Raw genomic sequence first — 15,044 nt, 5'->3', positions numbered from 1 at the left:
TAAATTGGAGAGGGTTTAACAGAAAATGTTCGGAAATGCTTTGCTGATGTTTAACAAAATTATTATTTTTAAATTTTAGTTAGAATAATCTAAGAACTCCAGAATTGTATTGTTTTCAGACAGTCTGCTCATGTATTTTGATTTTGTGATACAACTTGTCATATTTGCAATCAGCACGATTTTTGTCACTTCTGATGAAGAATTTCTTGTTGAAAAAAAGCATACAACAGGCTTTATTTTGCATTCAAAATGAACTATTTAGAAATTGTCACCATATGTTATCCTGATTCAGTTTTATGGTAAGAATGACTAGTTAAAACAGTAATAGTAATATAGTAATAGAGTAGTACATTTAAAAATAGTTTTTGTGATATTTATGCTCACATATTTCCAAAGTTTTCAAAATGCAAAAAATATAAAGCAAAAATTTCACAGTAATGATCATCACACTTTGGATCAGAGCTGCTTAGATCTTGGGGGGAAATGCACGTGTTTAACGTAATTGTTGTCTTAGTTATAATTAAGGTATCATTGAGAAACTCCTGAATTTCGCTCTATTTGGATTCCATTATAGACTTGAATTTCTTCTATTTTGATTGGAACAATTATTATTTGCTGAATTTAGCTTCAGTCTTCAGTCTGTAAATACCTCATTCAGAAATTGTCGCTGTCTTTTGCAATATTAATTTTTTCATTAGTATGTGTTTACATACTGATTTTTGCAGGAGAGCTAGACTCCAAGCTTTTTTTTTTTTTTTTTAACAATAAAATTTCACAGTACTCGTTATGCTTGTAATATCTTCAAGATTTAGACCAAAACGGGAGATGGTTGGGTAGAAAATCTTAAAAAATTGGCTGATTTGAAGTGGAATACCCAATATGACCCTGTTTGAGGCAGATATTATATGATGATTAGAATAGAATAGAATAGAATTCAACTTTATTGTCATTGCACATGCACAGGTACAGGGCAACGAAAAGTGAAGTCTATACTGTAATCAGTAGTCTATGTCATAAATCTGTAATGTGTAAATAGTTAGAACTCTGTTTCTAGATGAGCCTGCGTCAACATTTTTGGAATTAATTAATTAACAGTCAGTTATTAATCATTGAATCAATAGTTGATCAATTCACAATTTTTATAAAATCTCTAGTGTGTGTAAAAGCGTCATAGTGAGTTTGAGTTCAACGAAGAGAAAAGCATAAAAAGGTGCTGCATAAGAAATAAGTGCACTTGTGTGTTAGTTTTCTTTTAAATTAAGACAATATTCGGCAGTCTAAATTTGGCGCGTATGTTGCTCATTTCCATTTTTGGTGGGCGAAGCCACGGCAATATAAAGCTGAGAACATCATTTGTCTGTCTCACTCTCAAGTCATGAGCTGTGGTGATGATGTGGTTCCTCCTCCTGCTTCTCCACCTTGCTCACATTGGGCTGATGATCTCAGGCAAGTTAATTTAATTTATTTCATTCTGAATACGATTAATTATTGTTATTTGTTAGATTTAAGAAAGTATCTTAAAAATGTCTGTGAAGTATTTAACATCTTTGAAATACTGTTTTAAAAAAAGCTCAGTGTGTGTGTGTGTGTGTGTGTGTGTGTGTGTGTGGATCTGAACTGATTTGAGATTTAATACTCAATTTAAAGCCAAAGTAATAAAATAAATATGCTATTTTCTTGCAAAATATATTGAAGTAAGTTTGTGTCGAAGTAGGAAGTGTTGTGTCCTCTAATGTGATATACCAAATTGCACCACTAGAGAGTAGTATTGTGAAAACGTGCTGTGGAGAAAATAGATGAAAAACATCTGAGAGAGCTGATGAATGCGCTTGTAACACCCTACTACATCCAACTATGTAGGTTTATGTGCTGCGATCATTAAAGAGCCACTTGTTCCTTGCAGAGGACTTGTTTCATTATCAGTCACCATTACAGGAAGGAATCTTTAAAATATTTTTGAAATCCTAACAATGTTTTACAATGGGAATCCCCCTCTCTATTCAAAAAGTTATGTGAAATGGTTATATTTCTATAGCTTTTTTTTTTTTTTTGCAAAGATGAGGTGTTGCGGGAAATTCGGAATTTCAAAAATTCACAGTCAACAAAAAGCTTTAACTTTTCAAATGTATGTGGAGATCTATTTTTTTATTTAGAGAAAAATGACTACTTAAAGAGCAGCATGAGGTCCAGTGATGAGCATTGTCACCTTACAGAGTGCTAGGTTCGAATCAATGATGGGCCTTTTCTTCGTGGAGCTGGCACAGCCGGCTTGTGTCTGCATGGGTTATCTCTGGGTACTCTGACTTCCTCTCACAGTCCAAAGATATCCGTGCAGTAGGTTAATTGGTAAATCTAAATCAGCTGTGGGTGTAAACACGAGTGTCTCCATGTGTTAGCTCTACAACAGATTGGTGACCTGTCCAGGGTGTTATCTGCCTCTTTCCCTATGACGGCTTAATTCCGACTTCCCAGAAGTTTTATAAGCAGACCTGTTTGGATTAAGACTTAGTGGATTCAAAATAATAATAATAATAATAATAATAATAATAATAATAATAATAATAATGAACAAAAACAATGTTTAGAAATATCTTGCTAGATATATTAAAATAATAAAGTAAAACATAAAAGCATACAAAACAAAAACAAAATGTTTTGTTATGGCAGGAGCTCAAATTCTTTACAAAATTTTAACATTTTATCCTTTGCAGTTCCCAAAAGTAAGTCAGCCATGAAACAAATCATAATAACAATAATAATAATAATAATTTGCTGTATAAACCTTGTATGTTCCTAGCTGAGGACAAACTGATTCTAAAAAACAAAGGAGGCTACCCATGTGAAGGCTACCTTGAAGTCTACCATAACAACATATGGGGTTATGTTGGGGATAGACTCTGGAGCAACAACACTGAAAAAGTGGTTTGTAAGAGCACTCACTGTGGGGAACCTGTGGAGAACTCAGTAACAGATATTCCCAAGCCTTCTGAAGACAGACCGATCTGGCTCAATGAACTGGAGTGCAAAGGACACGAGAGCGCTCTGTGGAAATGTAAACATCCTGGTTGGAACTACAGCGATTACTCAAAGGTCACAGTGAAAAAACTTAAGTGTTCAAGTAAGTTTTTCAAATTTTTCTCTGTTTTTGTTATTTATTTATTTATTTATTTTTGGTGAGCTCAGTGACAATGACTCTTAGCTAAAAGTTGTTAAGGGAAATCAATTGTGGTGTTTGTTTGGTTGTTTTGTGTGGGGGTTTTTTGTGTTTTTTTTTTTATCTGTGTTTATATTTGGCTGATAATTGAGTGTGCTCTTCAAGGTAATATCACATTAAGCCTGGATGGACCCAAATGTGCTGGAGCTGTCCAGTACTCTGTTGATGGCATAACTCAGGGTTACTTTTGTAACAACAACATTGGTATGTCTTCTCTTTTTGTTAATTATTATATATATATATATATATATATATATATATATATATATATATATATATATTCAAAGGGCAGGGCTGTTTAAATATTTTCAATATTGCTCTCTCTCAATTTGATTTGCAATAAGTTCTATCATTTTTTTATGTTTTGCGATGTTTTTGATGAACAAACAATAAATTATTCCTCTCTTAAAAAGGTGAAAAAGAAGCCAGGCTTCTGTGTAAAAATCTCGGGTGTGGTGGACTCAGAGAAATTCCTCCCTCAGAGAGGGGGGATAGGGAAAGATTCAAAAAAGCATCAAAGATGAAGCTTGATTGTTCGGCTTATAAAAACGGAGACCCAGATCATCTGTGGCAGTGTGCGAATGGCAATGATGATTCAGCATCATGCAAAACTTTCTCTGTCATATGTGAAGGTAACACACACACACACACACACACACACACACACACACACACACACACACACACACACACACACACACACACACACACACACACATATGGTGAAAGTGTTTTTATGAACAGGTTATACGAGACTGCAGCTCAAAGGAAACCAGTCAAATGTGTGTTCTGGGCAGCTGGAAAAAGAAGAAAATAACAACTGGGTACCTGTTCAACAGGACAACTTTGATTTTGATGTGTGCCAGCAAATGCACTGCGGTAACTCTCTCAGCCCAAACAACAGCACAAACAAAAACCTTAATGTGACATGCACAGGTAATTCAACACATCTATATTCCAACACAAACAACTTCCAAGCAAACACTTCACACTGTGAAACTGCTCTCTCTCTCTCTCTCTCTCTCTCTCTCTCTCTCTCTCTCTCTCTCTCTCTCTCTCTCCCTCAGATAAAGTTAAAGTAGTTCTGAAGGACTCTGGTAAAGACAGCAAGTGCTATGGTACAGTTAATATTGAAGTGAAAGGTTCAGTTAATCCTGTGTGTGCCTCCACCTGGACTAAAACTGAAGCTGAATTGGTCTGCAAGGAGCTTGGATGTGGGGAAGTGAGTTTTCAAGTTTAGTCACCATAAGTTACCTGTTGTTCTGATACATGGATACTGAGTGTATCAGAAACTGTCCATACAGCAGTGCTATGGACTTTATTGTGATAAGTGTACTAACGTGCACCATTAATACTTAATTAATAATGATTATCAATGAAATAACATAAACTCATAAATGCTTTGTTCTAGCTGATTTATACTAAAGTCGAACGTCAAAATTCAAGAGGGATAATGGACCGTGTGAGCTGCAAAGGCAATGAGTCCTCACTGTGGCACTGTCAGTCTCAGCATGGCAAGAACATCCAGTGTTCAAAACAACCTTATGTGGTGTGTTCAGGTGAGATACAGCAGTGGAAATGTACAGAGTGGCTGCTGATGGCCTTTGTCTGCTTTTATAATGGGATTTTAAATCCTGCAATAAATTCTCTGTCGAGAGAGAAAATGAGTTACTTCATTCAGTGAAATTGTGACATTGTTAAATTCTGATTATATTTTTCCCAAAATGTGTTCAGTAAGAGTTTAATTTAATGTATTTATTCTTTTTGTGTTTCGTGGCTGATAAATCTCTTATTGTCGTGGTACAGACAGTGTGGAGGTGAACCTGGCAGATGGTCCTGGAAGATGTGCTGGAAGATTGGAGATAAAGCATGAGGGCCAGTGGAAGAAAGTTCCTGCAAAAGAATGGACAGACGCTCAATCAGCAGCTGTCTGCAAACAACTGCAATGTGGGGAAAAAGGCAAAACTGAAAAGTTCAGTCAGGGTTCTGGTAGCTTCCTGTCAATAACGTGTCCGAGAAATAAGAAGATATCAAAGATATCTGAGTGTTTAACAGAAAACTCAAACAACCAATTTTCGGATCGGGAAGCGGAAGCAGCTGGAATCACCTGTGAGGGTGAGTGTAATGTTATAATTTCTCTGCCCTTCAGTGACATCAGCCGGGAAAACGGTTTCCTTTCTTAAAGGAAGAATTTTTGTATCTTTGGCTTTTTAATTGCTTAACACTGATTATATTGGTGAAGTTTGATCAAAACGGGAAATACTAAATTACTAATATACGACAAAATCTTAGAACCAGGAAAAAGCCATTTTCGTTCATCGATGTGAGGCAGAAGAAAAGAAAATGTGTTTTTTCCCCTCAGCTTATTCTTGACCTCATTCAGGCTCAAGAGTCCTTCTATACCTACAGTTTAATACTTGCAAACTAAGAAACGGATTTTTGTTAATCTGTTTTGATCAGAAAAGTGAAATAAGACACTACAACTTTCATTGATCATGCCATATTACCATTTTTTCTTTAACATGCTGCCTTGACTTTTTACTCAAATGTAATTTACAAAATTATTTTTGGAAAGTCACATGCTTCGTAAAGAAAGTCTTAAAGCCAATGCCCATTTTTTGCTTATAAAGAGAGATAAAACTGAGTATATTTTAATCTTATAAATATTAAATTGGCCTCCAGTTAAATCTTTACTTGATCCAGAATGCTGCAGCGAGAGTACAAGAGAGAGTAGATTTGTCGTATCTTGGCTTCTCTTGATTGGAACCCTAGATCAAATTTAAATCCATCTCTTCACATACAAGGTCTTGAATAATCATCTTAAAGAACTACATTGGCAGTTGAGCACTTCCCTCTCAGACTACAGGCTTGTGGTTCCTAAAAGTGGAATAGAAGGCAGAGCACTCAGATTTCAGGCTCGTTTTCTGTGGAATCACCTCCCAGTTTGGATTTGGTAGACAGACACTGAAAGAAACTACGTCCCGGGTCTGGTCCGTGGATCGGGTTTCTCCAAGGCGTGGGCGTCTATAAGCAGAGTTTTGTCTTTACCCTATAAGATTCAAAATTATTCTTAAGTAACACTCAGCAATATATTCTCAAGTAGCACTCAGGTATGCCGTCAGCGGGTTAGTTACGACGTCGGGAGCAGCTGGGAGAACAAAACGACACAGAGACTGTCCGGGTTGCTTTCCCAAAATCAACTCAAAGTTGTATTCCTTTGCGCAGCGGTATTTATAGACAGAAAGGTTCGTGTGTCAACAAGTTTCAAGTTAGAACCATATAAGGAAGGTCCCCCCCCGCTCCGAAAGGGGCCTTCTACAATCGTATCTCAACATACCTTTAACAGGTCCGTTAAACACTTAGACAGTTAGAATCCTTTGTTCTACAATTGCAGTAAAATGCACTCTCAAGGCCTATAAATCTTATACAGAGATCTGCTACATCCTGAGTTCTGACACAATTCAGATGGTCTTTACATAAACATCCTCTGCAAGGGAGTGATAAGTAAAAGAGTGATTTGTTGGTGTTTTCCTTCCAACCTTAGTATCTACTTTCACACCATAAAATCTTCAGTTGACACAGCAAGAGGAGATGAGGTTCAAACAAAGGGCATTGCAGAAACAGGGTCCTTTGTATAATATCATCAAAAGAATACCCAGTACATGCTCCAATAATACTAAATTATCTAACAGACACCTTCTCTGCTTTTAAGATTAGGCTTCAAACCTTCCTTTTTGATAAAGCTTATAATTAGTGTTCAATAAGGTGATCCCGAATAATCACTTAGTTATGCTGGAATAAGCCCAGACTGTGGTATATCTCCATTCAGCTTCTTTCACCAAGTATGTATTTATGCACCACTTTCCTATTTTTGTGTCTATGTCTTTGTGAACCACTGACCTTTCAACAGGTAGACGACCTGCACAGCCACTTACTGTATATCATGTTTCTCTCTTTGTGTCCATCAGGTCACAAGGTGGTGTTTTTAAGTGGAACCTGTTCTGGTCACGTGGGGATAGAGCATGGCAGAGAAATCTACTGGCTCTCTGGGTCTAAAGAGACATGGAACCAAGAGTCTGCAGACACAGTGTGTCAGCAGATGCATTGTGGGAACGCTTCCAGGTTTTCTTTCAATTCTAGGGCTGATATGATTAATAAAGTTTGGAAAAACTCTTTTAGCTGCTCATCCAGAAAAAAGTCTCTTTTTGAGTGTAGCCGAACTACACCTCTGCCTCCTGACCACCATAATTCTACTGCCTATGTGAAATGTTCAGGTAATGTGAAATATGAATGAGTTAAAGTATAAAACTAAGAATAAGGTCATTATGGAATTGATTTATTGTGTCACAGAAGAGACAATTTATTTATAACAGACTTTACCTTTTAATGTCCATAGATGTACATTCACCTCCTTGTTTTCTCTCAATCAAATTTCTACTATTTTCTATTTTTTCTGAAACCTAGCTTGGTCTAAGAAGTTGTGAAATATCTGCTGATACTAGTTTCCTCTTAAATTTAACTTTTTCATGTCACAACAGGAAATATTGAGATGAGGTTGACGAACAGCTGCTGGGGAAAAGTCAGGATTCATGTAGAAGAGAAGGAAGGAGATATGTGTGGAGACACCTGGACAGAAGACAAGTCTGTGAAGCTGTGTGAAAAGCTGAACTGTGGGACGCCCATAAAAGCCCACAACAGTCCCAAAGATGGTGATATCCTCTTTAAGAGTTTACACCCGACAAATCAGACTACTGACCTGACACAGAGCATCTTTGTCAAAAACCAGGACAATGATAAGTCCTGTAAACAAAAACCAGCCTATGTTGTTTGCTCAGGTAATTAATTGTTTTTTAAAAAAAAAAAACTATTTTTAGATTGCAAACATATAATAAATGTTGTGACTTTCCTTGGCAGAATGTTTCATTTTCAACTAATTTGCCTCCTTTGGAAAAAATTGCCAGTTTTATTGTTGCAGTTTATTGGATTGTTGAATTTTTGTCACTAAGTTACAGGATACCAGAATTTAAAAAACAAAAAGAGACTGATTTTTGCTTTAACATGAATCTGTTTTTAAATATTCCTTCAAATCCTTTTTGTGTTAAAGAAGCAAATTTGAATTTTTCTGAAGTTACCTTTTCATCTTTTCACTATGACTATGATGGATAATTAAAAATAAAGTGACAACATTACTAATTTGTTTCAGGTAGTGTCAAGCCCAGATTTAGCATTCCCAGTTACAAATGCTTTGGAAACGTAGAGGTGGAGTATGAGGGGAAGTGGATCCCTGTGTGCGAGGATGCTCTCAAAGACACTAACAATGGAAACACCATCTGTCAGGAGCTTAAATGTGGTGATGCTGTCGAGACTCTTCCCTACTTTGGACCTGCACCAGCAGATAAATTAGCCATTTCAAACCTAAACTGCACTGCAAATGCTAACAGTCCATTATCTGCATGCAGCAGTATTACTGCTTCTACAGCTGCCTGCAAACACAGTGGCCTCCGATGCTCTGGTGTGTATAATGATCTTTGTGTCAGCAGTTTCTGAATTATTCTTTGCTCCTTCAGCCTAATTTTAAAATAAAGGCTTTGAAACTGAATTGAAATTGAAACAAACTGAGACTAGTTTGTATTTCAGAAAAATGTTGAGATAAAAATAATGCTGCGTTCAAACTTTGACATGCTCGCCTTCAAAGGTTACTTTTAGTGAAATAAAGGGTAGAATATTAACATCCTCACCTCCATTAATGATATTTGTTCTACTCAGTTTTACTCTTTTCTTCTCTGCTTGTTGTCCATGTCACCAGTACGGCTCTGCCACACAGTCTGACTCACTTAATGTCTGGAATCAGCTGGAAACAGCTGGCCTGTGCAGTCTGATGGTTATAGAAATATCGCTGTCATCAGTTGTCATCTCTTTGTTATCACTCTATAAAATCATTTTATTTACACAGCAGTCAGAAGGGTAGCTAAACTTCAAAAGTGTAAAACTTTAAGTTGATGCAGGATCATAATGTCATTTCTGTGTGCAGAGTGTGTTATTTATATCATTCAGATCCTGTTGGTTACATCATGTTTTGTGAACTTTTTATTTCTCTTGTCTGTCTCAGAATGGAGGACGATGGTACCTGACAAAAAGGCCTGTAGTGGAACAGTGTTGGTTCACTGGAGACAGGGACTCAGTGCTGTTTCCAGAGAAAACTTCAATGAAACTGAGAAGGAAAAGCTTTGCCAGAATATGGACTGTGGTGGATACAAATCAACAAATGAAATCCACCCCCAAACAATTGAAATAGATTCTTTTTGGAACAAAAGCTTCAGCTGTGGTGAAAATCCAGGAAGCATTTGGGAATGTGAAAATAAAACCACACCCTCAAGGAAGGAGCCCGTCTTTATTGAATGCAAAAGTAAGATTTATATCAGCAGGACTGATCTTAAATGATCACAGACTTTTTACATTTGCACTGGAAACACTGAAGAGTGAAACAAGACACTCGGAGTGTGAAGGAGAATTATTCCAGATACACTGGATAAAGTAACAAACCAAAGCTAAAAGTGTTAAATGAACTATTTGATTATGGACTTGTGCTTCATATTTTGACTTTGCAGTGCAGAGAAGATTAACTGATCATTTCTACCTCAGTGCTTTATGTCTTTATCAATACTTGACTGCAGTGTTTATTGCTTTCCTTCCCAGAGGAGCCCAGTGTCAGCCTTTCACAGGGCTGCCGTGGGGAAGTGAGGATAGATGGCGTTCCAGTGTGTGCTAGTAACTGGGATCTATCCTATGCACACAAAGTTTGCCAAGAAAAGCTTTGTGGCAATGCTGTCTTCATTGAATCCAAAGCTCCATCAAAGGGTTCAGGTAACATTTACCATGTCAGCTGTGAAAAGTACCATTCCATCATTGGCCAGTGCAGGAGGACTAAAGGAAAGTGTGACAAAAATGTGGTGTTCATTACTTGTAGTGGTAAGTGTGAGTCCATACACCTCTCTTTCCATAAACTCATCCCTATATACAGTACATACATGTATGTCCTCTCTTAATTATGGTAGTATTTTAATTCATTATCTTTGAGTAATTTTTCTTTCTTTCTTTTTACAAAAGGAAAGTTGTTTTTTTAAAATAAAATAAAATAAAAATGACATTTTCAAGTTGTTTATGCCACTGTTAAGGAACTTATTCCAGTTTCTGTAACAATGACCATTTGGCTGGTTCAGTAGAAAAGTCATCTCAGAAATTTTAAAAATGTACAAGTTATTTTTGTTCATTTTTTAAACACATTATGAACACAAGCAGACCATCTCTAACATCATATTTGCCAGACAGAAGTGGATGAGCTTGTTTCCTTCTTTAAACACAGTTTCTTTGCTTTTACAGAAAGTGTAAAGTTCCGCACGACTGAAAAACATGGAGGTGTCCTTTATGTCAATTATCGAGATAAGTGGGAAAGAGTATGTCCATTTAGGGCGGAAGAGAAAGAGTATGTCCAAAACTTAACGGCAAAGCTCTGTGAAGAAATTAATAATGAGACCCATAGCGGCTCTACGGAAGACAAACAGGTAAATCTTTACATTCTGTTTCTTGAAACCGGTCACTAATTTATCTCGTATGCTACAAACCAATATCATGGACAGTTTCCTGGCTCTGCGTTTCAGCTTATTTAAATCTAATAATGAAGAATGGAATGTGATTTTTATATTATTTAGGTTTATGAAATGGAAAGAAATCTATGGGAGGTTTAGCTGACTAAATACAAAATGCTCAAAGATTTTTAAGTTAAAAACTTACTGGACACTTTGCTGACACGTAATTTGCAGAAATATAAAATAAATTGAATGTCCCAATACTTTTGGTCACTTTAGTGACTTCTTTTGCTGTGTGTTGCTTTGATGCTTCAGTCAGGCCTGTTTTTCACTGCCAGAGAAATTTCAGTGTTTTCTATTCCGGCTGTATCTCTAAATGTGAAAAAGTTTAAATTTGATTCAAGGTCAGCTTAGAAACAACACTGGAGTTCACTGATGTTACCATGGATGTCAAGCGCTCTGTCAAACAACGTTCCTGCGGAAACGTTTCTCCAGCTGAAATACTTTGTAAGACAAACCACAAATCCTTTCTCAATAAGTTCTATTGTTTTCAAAAATATTCATTCAACATGTTTTGCAGAGAAGAGATTTTTTAAAATGGGTAACTCTGAGCTTACTTACCTTGAGGTGGTGCAGATAAACAAGATGAGTCAAGTACAGCTCTCAGTGTGACTGAATCCAGAATAAATAAAGTGGTTGTTTTTGATTTCAGGCTACGAGCCACCCCCTACACCTCCACCACCTCCTTCTACACCAATAGCACCTATTATCGTGGGTGTGGGATTTCTTCTTGTTGTTGTGATCTTAATTTTGGTATTTTTACGATTCTATCTCAAGAGAGCCAGGAAGTCCAACGTTTCACGTGAGTATCTTTATTACATGACTTAAACACATGGCTTGTTTCACTTTTAATGAATTACTTTAAAAAGTGTAAAAAACCTGCCTGAACATGAGAACATAATCCAGAAAAAGGTGTTTGAGAGTTTTTTTTGCCACAAGAGGGCAGTCTCCAACATACTGACTGAATTCTGAATTCAAATAGTGCCATCGCTACTGCTGACAAAACAAGGAACGCATCATCTCATTCAAACATTGCTCACTTTAAAAACTTAGGGAAACATTGTGAAAACTACCCAAACTTGTGCTTGTGTCTTGTATTTCCTGCTCGCATACTCAGGACTGGACTGTTACAAAAAATCAGCCCTTAGTTTTTCTTTTTAATCTCCTTGCTAAAGTTGTTTTTGGGTTAGTTCTTAGTTGAACTGCACTACAGTATGTGACAATTAATAGCTAAACTTTATCTGTTGACAGTGGCTCATGGACAAAGTGGCCATTCATTTTACTTTTGTTGGGACTGCTGTCCCTCCCCCTGCACTTCTCCACGGCAGCCTCCTGTTACTGTGAGGGTTTGTTACTACAGCAGTTGTTGCTGGAACAGCAGCAGCCCCGATAACAAGTGGCCTAATATGATATATTTTGCTGCATTTATTTTTACGTTTCTTTTCCTTTTCTCAGCTTTTCAGCTCCACCTTTTTGCCACTTCGTCCATACTAAATTCTGTTCTGCAAGTTGTGTGAGCACACATGGAAAGTAGGGGAGGGCCTAGTTTAAAGATTTGAAAACAACAACCTGAAAGGAAAATGTAACCCTGTTTTTTCATAACAAAAAGTAATCTTATCTGAACAATAACACTGTTGCTTACATTCAAAGTGCCTGTATCAAAAATGAATAAATTGCCTGCTGACAGTGCTTTTATGGCTGATTCCAGATTAGCGCACCAGTCTTTTTCTGTACCCTGGTACATTGGTACATCACTGGTACATTAACACAGTGCACTGTTGTTATGTACTCTATGAGTAAATGTGTAACACTGTAACCTTTCAGCAAGAATGCTGCAAGACAAAGAAATGGAGTTTGAAAGTGGGGAATATGAAGATGTCACGAACAAAGAAAATGAGATGGAAGACTTAAGTCATGGCAGTGAGTCATTCATTTATTAATTTGTTTATTGATTGATTGATTATTTTTTTCATTCATTCATTCATGTTTTCTAAATACTTTATTGCTTCTGATCACAGTGCCCTTTAAATACTGTACACCATGTTTGTTTGTTGTAGGTCTTGCTACTTCTTATATTTCTATGTCCATGGTTATATTTTAAACAAATATTTCTTATCACTGCATATCAATATTCCATTTTTTCTGCTTTTGCAAGTTATTTCTGCTTAATCATACTGTGTCAAGAACAAAACCTTACCTCAGTTAAATCTGGATTTTACCCCGTCTGATGTCGTCTCTTTGTGCAGCCCTACTGCTCCCCCCTGCTGACTACTTGAAGGCGCACAATTTCAATTTCACCGTGGACTTGAACAGAGATATAAAACATATATGAAATGAAAAATTATCTTTCAAACTGACTTTCATGGCAGAGATCATTGGTAATAACAGTTAAGCCTCTGGATACAAAGAGCAGCAGTTTTTAGTGAAAGTCTATGGCTGTCAATCATTACATGGTAGGCCACTTACAGGAACCAGTAAAATCCCACTTTCTATCAGCCTAAAGAAATGTAACTACACATTTAAAATAATAATAAGGGCAATTTAAATAGTATTTCTTAGTTTTCTGCATGATAAAAAAAGAAATGCTGCCGTAGTAAATGTCAAATTTGAATTGCAATCATCAAATGTGTAATATTACAGAAAAATAGAAAGTTTCTATTAATTCACAGGAAATACCCTGATGGGTTTTTTTTTTTCAATTTAGACCGACTGTAAAAAATGAAATAGTAAATCATAAAGACAGGAACTTCTCTATGATTTAATGGTTTATCTTTTGCAGTACTTAATTCATTTTGTGCAGTATAAACATCCTTGGGGGACCTATTTTTCAGCATGAGAAGCTGCAAAAATAATTGTTTTTCTAAAACAATTTGCCTGTCTTAGATTTATCTCAGATTGTTTCCAAGTGGGAGTTCTTTTTAAAAAGCCAACATGATGTAAGTGTTCTCTTGCTATTTTTCATTCAGGAACCAGATCAGAGGCTGAATTAATCTCAGAGAAGGATGGGCAGAATGTTTCCTCTTATGAGGATGTTGAAGCAGATGAGGCTCGACCCCTGACCTTTCAAGGCACTACTGTCATCAACATCAACACGCATGAAGGTGTCCATAATGAAAGCACTGGGGTTCTAAACTAGTTCGATCACAGTGTTTTCACATTTCAATAACAGTAAATGGCAATTTGGAAAATCAGTGAGTCTAATCTCTGTTTAACACATGTCATCTGTTTTTCTTTGTGACAGACGGGGTGACCTACGAAGTGGAAGATCCACAGGAGAATTATGACGACATCGATACAATCCCTGGAACCACACAGACTACAGCAGAGGTCCATGAAAGCCTTGAAACATCACATGACTTAAACTCAGCTGCCCCAGGATTGGTGGAGAGAGATGAGGACTACCTAGAGCCAGATGTGGATGGGTGAGCCGAATGTGGCTTTAGAAACTACTTTTAAAAATCAGTCTCAAAAAGTGGCTCATGTCCAAATTCACCTTCATTTCTCTCAAATAAATATCAAATGAAAAGCAATATTAAAATCTTTAAATTCAACATACATTTACTGAAATGGGTGAAGGAAACTTCCATTTGATGGAGGAACAGTGCAAAACGACTGAAAATCTATCTTTTGATACTGTATAGCAAAAAAACTTAAAATGTACAATGTTTTATAATGCCAGCCGCTTCTTCCTGCTTCTAGTCTATAGGCTTACCTAACTGTCTTGTTACTTTTATATTCAGCATAGAAATGTGTGTAATATCAATATTCTCATCAAACTCTGAGTATAAAAATACAAGTGTATTTCTCACAATATTAAGCTATTGTTCTAAATATAGTATATTCTTTAAAGCATAAATATAAAGAATTCAATATCTTGTGGTTGTCATCTTTTTGTGATATTGTTTCATTTTAATGCAATGTGTCATTAAATGGTCCAACATGAAATACCAATGCAGTTGGTATTTCTTAACTGGTCTGTTAACAGCTTATCTTAACGATGCTCAACTTGACAAAAAAACTAAACAAAAAAACCCAACACCCAATTATTATTATTATTGTTATTATTTTTGATTATTTCCCCCATGACTACAGCTTTTTTGTGGCTAATTTTCACATTCCTGACAACTGTTCACAGTGCACATTTTTCTATAACTCACCCAATTTGTGTATTGTTTGTATTGAGA

The 15,044-nt window shown here is 36.4% G+C and overlaps 1 protein-coding gene across 1 annotated transcript; it reads left to right on the top strand.

Annotated features, from left to right (window-relative positions):
* The first annotated feature begins 1,385 nt into the window (after positions 1-1,385).
* Positions 1,386-14,547, top strand: LOC146645106 (scavenger receptor cysteine-rich type 1 protein M130-like). Its single transcript, XM_085393757.1, has 19 exons — positions 1,386-1,446; positions 2,798-3,118; positions 3,320-3,418; positions 3,628-3,846; positions 3,959-4,150; positions 4,282-4,436; positions 4,626-4,773; positions 5,021-5,329; positions 7,183-7,488; positions 7,753-8,049; positions 8,418-8,726; positions 9,324-9,620; positions 9,911-10,183; positions 10,595-10,776; positions 11,205-11,307; positions 11,513-11,662; positions 12,685-12,780; positions 13,827-13,961; positions 14,102-14,547. Exons 1-19 carry the CDS (start codon positions 1,389-1,391, stop codon positions 14,284-14,286), a joined length of 3,834 nt encoding a protein of 1,277 aa, XP_085249883.1. The 5' UTR covers positions 1,386-1,388; the 3' UTR covers positions 14,287-14,547.
* The last annotated feature ends 497 nt before the right edge of the window (positions 14,548-15,044 follow it).

The sequence above is a fragment of the Rhamphochromis longiceps genome, linkage group LG20 (genome assembly GCF_057381845.1).
Source record: "Rhamphochromis longiceps isolate RC_006_pf linkage group LG20, R_longiceps_female_GT1.1, whole genome shotgun sequence".
In the NCBI taxonomy this organism is placed as follows: domain Eukaryota; kingdom Metazoa; phylum Chordata; class Actinopteri; order Cichliformes; family Cichlidae; genus Rhamphochromis; species Rhamphochromis longiceps.
Note: the sequence above shows the minus strand (reverse complement) of the source record. Positions and strands in the feature narration are given on the sequence as shown.

What these genes read in the sequence shown, in the direction of transcription:
- LOC146645106 (XM_085393757.1), top strand. Translation starts at nt 1,389, where the DNA reads ATGATGTGGTTCCTCCTCCTGCTTCTCCACCTTGCTCACATTGGGCTG. An exon ending in AGCCTATGTTGTTTGCTCAG is followed by an intron (nt 8,050 to 8,417) that starts GTAATTAATTGT and finishes AATTTGTTTCAG; the next exon opens with GTAGTGTCAAGCCCAGATTT. An exon ending in CAACATCAACACGCATGAAG is followed by an intron (nt 13,962 to 14,101) that starts GTGTCCATAATG and finishes TCTTTGTGACAG; the next exon opens with ACGGGGTGACCTACGAAGTG.